Source organism: Orycteropus afer, unplaced genomic scaffold (assembly GCF_000298275.1).
Source record: "Orycteropus afer afer isolate SDZICR_OR568_19922 unplaced genomic scaffold, OryAfe1.0 scaffold00159, whole genome shotgun sequence".
NCBI classification, from domain to species: domain Eukaryota; kingdom Metazoa; phylum Chordata; class Mammalia; order Tubulidentata; family Orycteropodidae; genus Orycteropus; species Orycteropus afer.
Window position 1 is genome coordinate 5757333 of NW_006921746.1, and position 9252 is coordinate 5766584.

At 38.2% G+C, this 9252-nt stretch overlaps 1 protein-coding gene across 1 annotated transcript; it reads right to left on the reverse strand.

Annotated features, from left to right (window-relative positions):
* Window positions 1-3360: 3360 nt before the first annotated feature.
* On the reverse strand, window positions 3361-4533 carry PDHA2 (pyruvate dehydrogenase E1 subunit alpha 2). The gene has a single exon (XM_007946392.2). It carries the CDS (start codon window positions 4528-4530, stop codon window positions 3361-3363), a length of 1170 nt encoding a protein of 389 aa, XP_007944583.1. The 5' UTR covers window positions 4531-4533.
* Between the last annotated feature and the right edge of the window lie 4719 nt (window positions 4534-9252).

The following is a 9252-nucleotide window of genomic DNA, read 5'->3' on the forward strand; positions in this document are numbered from 1 at the left end:
GGGTTTGAACCACCAGCCTTCTGGTTAGCAGTCGAGTGCTTTAGCCACTATGCTACCAGAGCTCCCAAATTGTGTGCTAGAAGTTATATTATAGATCTTAATTTTACACACAGAAGCCTAATATTTTTTATAAAGAAAACATTGAATACAAGTAGTTTTCAAAGTCCAACATATTTGTGTTATGATGAATTACACAACTTTTCATTTTTTTGTGATTTGTGTATATTTTATATGTCTACAAGGAAGGTTGGGCAATCCTACTTCGGTAGTGATACTGCCTCAGAAACCCAAGGAGGGGTCGCGATGAGTCGGGGCCGACTCGATGGCAAACAACAACAACAACAACAACAACAACATGTATTAAAATATATCGCTAAGTTTATATGCATGTTTCCAACCAAAAAAAAAGACCAAATTTAGAAAGATATTGATAATAAAAGGCAGTAATAATGAAATCTAAAAAAAAAATATTAAGTATTCTACTCATGTTAGAACCAACATATGATAAAGGAAACCCTCCTTATCAGGAGGGAGGAAACCCCTTTGTAAGTTGGGAACTGCCTGTAGTTTCTGATTTAAGGAAATATGTGTAGTTTGTGAAATACCTGTTTTTCTCACATAACAAGATTTATGTTTTTCCTGAAAATGAAGTACAATATATATGCTCCTTACTTTAGTGATGATTTCATTTCTGATTCTTTGTGTTTTAATTTTTTGCCAGTTCCAAAATAATCCTTTATGTGAACAGATTTATAAGTGATTTCCCTATGTTGTAAATATGAAATGGCTTTTATTGAGCTTTTCTCTTCCATTTACAAGTTTATGGCAGTATCAGTTTATCAAAATAAAAATGGGAGAAAACTGCCATTAGAAAAATGTGCTAATTTTGAATACTTTATAAAACATTTTATAGTGGAAAGGTCTCAAAGTACCTTTAAATTGCAGCTGCAATATACGATCCAAATCATAATAGGTAGTATTATTGATCTGTAAATAAAATAATATTTATCTTTGCTTTCTGAATATATAATGTTGAAATTATCTTGTTTTGACCTGTTAGGGGTGGATTTAATCATTAAGCATATACATATGTATACCCATTATCCTGTACTCAAAGCCCTCTCTATGTTTTTGCTTTCTCAGTTTGAGTTCTTAGAAATCTCTAGGTTCTGTTTGTAGATGATGTAAAGAAAATGTTAACACCTTAAACAATGGATCTTTTTTTTTCTTTTGGTGTGTCTACCAACTAGTTCTTAAATCTTAAATCATAGGTGTTCTGGTTACCTAGTGCTGCTCTGACAAGAACATATACCACAAATGGGATGGCCTTATCAAACATGAGTTTGGAGGCTTTAAGTCCAAATGCAAAGTGCCAGGCTCTAGGGGCTGGGTGAAAGCCCCTCAACCTTGGGGTCCAGCTTTGCCTCCTGCTCCCGGCCCACTGGAGCTAAAGGCATTTCTTCACTCAGACAGCTGCTAGCTGCTGAGACTGAGAAGCCCCAAAATTGACAAGTAAAAAGGCGCAGTCCCGATGTTACCAAAACACTGCAGGGCATTAACTTAAGTCCATTGTGAGCCCCAAGGTTGACAGAGCACAGCAGGCTGCTCAACAAAGACACGGCTACATGCAGGGTCCAAGCATGCCATAGGCTAGAGACCATTCCCAAGGCATCTCCTTAAATACAGGGGCAGACCACATTCCCAAAGGCAGCTACTCAGCTACTTGTGGTAGATCCCACCATGGAGTTGATTGCCAGTCTCATCATGGGGATTAACTACCACTAACTGCCCAGCCACTCAACCAGGCCCAGCCAAGCTGACACACAAACTGAACTACCACAATAGGCAAATTCTTATTTCTGGTTTTGGAAAGTAGTCTATCTCAGAGGAGTCAAACACATCAAACAGCACACTCAATAGGATTTTAGATCATTGAATATGTTATGTGTGGAGTCAATTCAAAGTCACAGAGACCCTATATGATAGTATACAATTGCCCCACAGGGTTTTCTAGCAAATGCCTCAGGCACTACTCCACCAGAGCTCCCAATCTTTATGGGAGGAGGTTTTACTTCAGTGGAGACCCTGGTGAGTTCAAACTGCAGAACTTTTAGTTAGCAGTGAGCACTTAACCATTGTACCAGCAGGGTTCCTTAGTCAAATAAAAATACTTTCATCAAGTCATGACTTGCTAAGTGACAGTACAGGAAATAAACTTCTATGATTCAAGTTATATTTTCTTTTATAAAAACTTATCTGTGGCTATTCGATTCTAGCCAAAGCAAATTTTACTTTCAACTTTTTATTCATTATCTCTTCCTTTGTTTAACCTTTTGATACAGTATTTCTATTTATATTTAAATGAATTCAATTTCTCTGAAATTCACCAAGATGGTTCTTGAAATCTTGGACATATAATAGTATAAATAGTAAATTATAATCCTTTTAACTTCGGTGTAATTTTTCCTTAGATTTTAAATTTGTTTACATGGTTGTCCCTTAAATTAGTACACTAAAAATATTATAATAAAGTAAAATAATATGAAAAAAAATCTTTGTCTTTCCTCTGTCTGCCATTATAATAATGTATTTTATTGAAGTAAAGGTGGTCAGTGATAATGAGTTTTAGCATCAAAACTACATATTAATGTGTGTTTTTTGCATGAAAACACATTACTATACTAAACTGTGTTAGTTATTGATTAATTCAAGTAAGCTCATGTAAGTCGCATACCACTGAAGGTTGTGATACCTTGGTATGACTTAACATTTCTCTCCCTCAGGATAGTGGATTCACACACACACACATACACATACACACACACAACCATGGCAGGATGGAGCAGTAGTCAAAGACCTTCTTTTTGTCTCTTAGTAAATGAGACTATTTTTCAAAATAGACTAAAACTTAATTAAATAGATGTATATGAGCAGATATTTTAAGGAGTTAATCTTTTTTCTATAATTTCCTATTTTAGCCTTGCATATATTTAAAATAATCTTTAACATAGTCAACCTTAATAATGAATTTATAATGAATGAGTTCTGGTAGCATAGTACCTGAGGCACTTGACTGCTAACCAGAAGGCTGGTGGTTCAAACCCACCAGTCACTCCTTGGAAGGAAGGTTGGGCAATTTACTTCCATAGGGATACTGCCTCGGAAACCCAAGGAGGGGTTGCTATGAGTCAGGTCCCACTCGACAGCACATAACAAAACAACAACAACAACAATGAATGAGTTTACAAGACTGTAGTTTTTGTTTTATTTCTTCTTAAAATTGAGAACTCATTTTCTTAATGTTGACAATGAATATGTCATCGAAGATCTAATAATAATAAATACTATTTAAGTCTCTCTTTAACTGATGGACTTAAACTTGACCCATTGGTTTGCACCACGAACTTCAAAAGGTGGACTACCACTGTAGATGTGATGGCCTAATTCTTCCAAGGGAGGTTCCGGATCAGTTACAGCAAACTGGGCTGCATCGTCAATTTCTTTCCTCACTTCACCATCAATTTCCTTTAATTCTTCCACAGTGACAAGCTTGCTGTTTACCATTCTATCTTTGAGAAGCATAATAGGATCACTCTTTCTTCTTACATCTTGAACTTCTTCTCGGGAACGATAACTGATCCCAGGATCACTCATACTGTGTCCGTGATAACGGTAAGTCTCAAGCTCCATCAGTATGGGCCCCTTTCCAGATCTACAATAGTCAGCTGCAAACTTTGTTGCCTCTCGGACACATAGAACATCCATTCCATCTACCCTTAGCCCAGGAATGAAATTGCCTCTCTTATAGTAATCAGTGCTGGCTGCTGCTCTCTCATTAGATGTTCCCATTCCATACCGGTTATTCTCACAGATGAAAACACAAGGCAATTTCCATAAAGCTGCCATATTATAAACTTCAAATAGCTGACCCTGATTAGCAGCGCCATCACCATATAAAGTCAAGCAGACTTCATTATTTTCTTCATATTTACAGGCCAGAGCAATACCAGCTCCCAGGGGCACCTGAGCTCCAACAATGCCATTGCCACCGTAGAAGTTCTTGGTATACATATGCATTGATCCACCTTTTCCTTTAGCACAACCTCCTCTTCGTCCTGTAAGCTCCGCAAGAACTGCTCGGACAGAAAGTCCCCGAGTAATGCATATGCCATGAGCCCGATAGGATGTGATGACATGATCCATGGGTCTTATACCTGCCTCAAGCCCCACGCAACATGCTTCTTGACCATCACACAAGTGACAGAAACCACGAATAAATTTCTGCTTGTACAGTTGATCTGCTTTTAATTCCATTGCGCGAACGGTCCGCATCACCCGGTAGTACTTCAGCCCATCTTCCCTGGTGAGATCTGCTGTAACAGGAGGGCCCTCTTCCAAACGAAAAAGATCACATTTCTTAATTTCGAATGTAGCCTGTCGTGAATAGTTACAAGATGCCACCAACACTCTGTTGGCTGGCTTCTGGGCGGCGATGCCTGACAACACACGGGAAACAACTGCAGCGAGCATCTTTCTCAGGGAGTGCAGACGATGGTGACGACAACTCCCAACAGCCCAAACCGTTGCACCGGCGTGCCAGCGTCTCTTTTAGGCGCCCGATCGCGCACGTGGCGCGACAATTCAGTGCGATGGTCATAGAGATGACGTCATGCATTGTGCTGCGCTGCTAGCCACCCTACTGGCATTAACTGATTTTTTCAACGGTAAAATTAAGAATAAGCATAGTTTCTTTTGCTGGAAGGTTTGGGAGTACACCCAATTCTGATTAACAGTACATTATTGTTGTTATGTTCCATCGTGTCAGCCGCGACTCATAGTGACCCCTCCTTGGGTTGCTGAGGCAGTATCACTACAGAAGTAGATTGCCCAACCTTCTTTCCGAGGAGAGGCTGGTGAGTTTGAACCTCCCGCTTTCTGGTTAGCAGACAAGTGCCTTAGGCACTAGCTACCAGAGCTCCTACACCACATTAAGCTAAACCTTTATAATCTGAGTCCCTTTTCCTGCTAAACTCTATAGTAGTGCATCTCATTGTTTTCCTTCAAGTGTACCTGAAGGACCAAAAACCAAACCCACTGCCAATGAGTGGAGTCCATCTCATAGTGACCCTATAGGGCAGAGTAGGACTGCACCCTACCCAGTACGGTAAATCTTCAGCAAATCAAACTGCCTCATCATCTTTCTCCCACAGAGTGGCTGGTGGGTTCAAACCACCAACCTTTTGTTGAGCAGCCTAATGCTTTCACTATGGTGCCACCAGAACTTCCCATATCTAAAGGAAGAGAGGTACAAATTCAAACCCCTAAGAGACAAGAATGTACCATACTTATTTTAAGGTAAAAAATAAAACTTTTATTTTTTGTAATTAAACGTTAACTCAAAATTAAAGTTGGTATTCCATAAACTATGCCACATTTACCCTTCTAGCATTTGTATCACCTGGAATACACTAGCATGAGAATAACTGTATAAACTCAATAATAAACTTTGGCTGGTGTGGGAAAATTGGAGGCAGAGTAAACATGAAGATTATGGTTCTAAAAAAAAAAAAAAAGTGTGTGGTGTAACATCTTTTCTTATCCTTTATTTTGTAACCTTGAATCCTGTCTAGGCTTCCCTCAATTTGCCAATTTAGGGCTTATTTATGTATTATTGTCTCTACCTTTACTTAAAACTGTCAGCAATTGGTTTCCATAGAGCACTTCATGACTCTACTGGCTTTGCTTTTTGCTTTTATATAAAATTAAGTTAGCCTGGACTTATTCTAGGAAACTGAGAAGTATGTTTAAATAATTCCTTTACCAGTAAAAGTATAACTTATAAAGTACCCAGCCAAACAGTATAAGTTTGGACTACAAGATAGCAGTGAATTTGCATAAACCACAATCAGTTGTTCAACGAGTAGAAAAAGCCTAGGATTAGAGAGATCTCCTATTATATTCCACTTTTGTGCTTTTACTAGAAAGAGGATTTTGTACCCCAATAAGCCAACGCTCAACAGGTTACCTGTTTTACTTACAGAATATTAAGCAATTCACTTTAATAGATACTGACTCGACGGCACATAACAACAACAGCCTATCTGTAAATAACAACTCTTACTCTGTTACATTGCCCATTACATTTTCAAAGCAGTCACCTTCTCTATATCTAGTTGCAAGTGCTATTTTTGGAAGCTTCCTTTGATATTCAGGCAGGGAGGATAAAATATCTTGTTAAAAATGTATGATTCCTATTAAAACTCAATCCTCTCCCTACCTTACCGACTCAGCTATCATAATGGACCTCATCTTTTCACTCAATTTTAAATTCTGCTATTGGAATCCATGGTCTTGCTGTGTTGTTTGCTCCCTCTTTGATAGTTAGCCTGTCTCTGCTGTTCTTTTTCATTCCTGCAGGTATTGCAGATCTCCAGAGACCATTATCTCCATGAGAATGAGAAAAACGACACTGCAGGATGGAACAGTAGTGTTAATGGGTCGCTGAGTGACAGCTGAGGCTTCTCTCAGAGATATCAGCCAGACTAGTGCTGCCAGGGACACAAGAGCTACACAGTAAAGTGTGCCAATTTAATCTTGTCACATGTAGCCTGGGCTCCAAAGATAGAGCTCCTCTTAAAAGCCCAGTATGACAAGGCTAAATCAGATTCATAACCAAAGGAGAACATGCAAAAATGCTAATTGGAAAATACATGTACTACATACAGGTCCCCACAGAAGATGGCCCTTTTCATGCAACAGGCTCTGGTTAAAAGGGTAAGTAATAAAATGTGCAACTTCAAGAAACCTCTTGGACATCAGTTATCCTATAGCATCTCAAGTTCAGCTTAAAAATAGACAGCAGCTGAAATCATATTTGCATAATGTGATCTTGAAATATATTAAGTGAACTGAATACATGGTGTTGATTTTTAAGACTTCTAATGTGACCATCCCAAATTCATCACATTTTTAAAGTAAAAAATAAATTCCAGACTTCACTGTAAACATTAAAAATCCTCCAAGTAAATTCTTAGTTTTGAGCTTCTCCACTTACCTGCTCCCAGCTAGACAGGATTCTGAGCTATACATAAGCGAGAGCCAACAAGGATGTTCTCTTCTTCAAGTGATTTATTTTAGTCTTGTCATTGTTCAATACCTTGTTTATTACCAAACAAAACTAAAAAGACAATCTACATGCTCACCAATAAAATACTGTTTGCAATTAAACCCCCTATAAATCCTAAGTTTTTAATTAATGTCAAATCTCACTTTTAATCTACTTGAAATTAAAGGAAAACAGATGAGTACTTTTATAAGGCTAATGGCGGACTTTCCATTTAATTAATAAAAAAACCTAATAAAAGAGGAACCAGCAATTATAGTAGCAGTCATTCATGTTTGTGTGACAGAATTTCACATTTCATACCTTATGGTTGATCCTTCAGGGGCATTCCTGAATTTATCTTAAAAGTGTCATACTCATTACATCAGTGCAAATAAAAATAGTTTTTAATAAGGGAAAAACAAATGTTAAAAAGAATAGTTAGCATATTAAAAAGATATTTAAGGTACAGCATCAATAATTGTACTTTTGCTTATGATAAGGGAGAAAAGCTTTTAATGAGTGAATATTTTTGTTCTGATTACCTATTGCCACTCTGACAAGAAATATACCACAAAGGGGATGACCTTAACAAACAGGAGTTTATTCTCTTACAGTTTGGAGACTTTAAGTCCAAGTTCAAAGTGCCAGGCTGTAGAGGCTGTGTGAAAACCCCTCAACCTCGGGGTCCAGCTCTGTCTCCTGCTCCCGGACCACTGAAGCTGGAGGCATTTCTTCACTCTAACTGCTAACTGCTTATTCTGACAAACCCAAGGTTGACAAACAAAAAAGCACAGTCCCAATGTTACCAAACCACATGGCAGGCCATTAATTTAAGTCCATTGTAAGTCCCAAGGTCAGCAGAGCATGGCAGATTGCTGAACAATGACACGGCTACATGCTATAAGGGTGCCATAGGCTAGAGACCATTCCCCAAGGCTTCTGCTTATATACAGGAAGCAGTCCACATTCCCTAAGGCAGCTACTAAGCTGCTTGTGGTCAATCCCACCATGGACTTGATTGTCAGTCTCATCATGGGGAATAACTAGCACCAGCTTCCCAGCCACTCAACCAGGCCCAGCCAAGTTGACACACAAACATAACCACCACAATATTCTAGATAAATAATATCAGATCTTAATATATGATTAGTGGCAATATTTTTTCCATAATTCTAAGATTTGGCAATTAAGAGTAATGAGGAACAACTTGAACAAAAATTAACAGTTATATATAACTCAGAGAAGAATTTTCCCATTTGTTCTATTACTTTATCTCCCTTGAAGAAAAGGGAAAATGTTAAAAACCTGTTCTTGTTGTTATTAAGTGCTGTTGAGTTGATTCTGATTCATACCAACCCTACATACAACAAAACGAAACATCTCCTGGTCCTGCCCCATCCCCACAACCACTGAGTCAATCTATCACATTGACAGATTGTGAAATTGTCCCCTATTTCTCTGATCCTCTACCTTACCAAGTATGATATCCTTCTCCAGGGAAGGGTCCCTTCTGACATGACCAAAGTATGTGAGAAGAAGTCTAGCCATTCTCGCCTCTCAGGAGCATTCCAGCTGCATTTCTTCCAGGGTAGATTTGTTTGTTCTTCTAGCTGTCCATAGTATTTTCAGTATTCCTTATCAATACCACAGTTCAAAGACTTCTTTGGTCTTACTTATTCATTGTTCAGCAATCACATGCATATGAGGCAAATGAAAATAGTATGGCTTGGCTTAGTCTTGGTCTTCAAAGTGATATCTTTGCTATTCAACATTTTAAACAGGTCTTTTACAGCACATTTACCCAGTGCAATATGACGTGTGACTTCCTGACTGTTGCTTCCATGAGTGTTGATTATGGATACCATTAAAGTGAAATATTTGACAACTTCATTCTTTCCTCCATTTAGTGTGATGATACTTATCATTCCAGTTGTGAGGATTTTTGTTTTCTTTATTAATTAAGTATAATCATACTGAATATGATGGTCTTTGATCTTCATCAATAATTGTTTCAAAACCTCTTCATTTTCAGCAAGGAAGATTGTGTCATCTGCACATGTCAAGTTATTAATGAGTCTTCCTCCAATCCTCATACCACACTCTTCTTCATACAGTCCAGTTTCTCAGGCTATATTCTCAGCATACAA

What these genes read in the sequence shown, in the direction of transcription:
- PDHA2 (XM_007946392.2), bottom strand. Translation starts at nt 4,530, where the DNA reads ATGCTCGCTGCAGTTGTTTCCCGTGTGTTGTCAGGCATCGCCGCCCAG.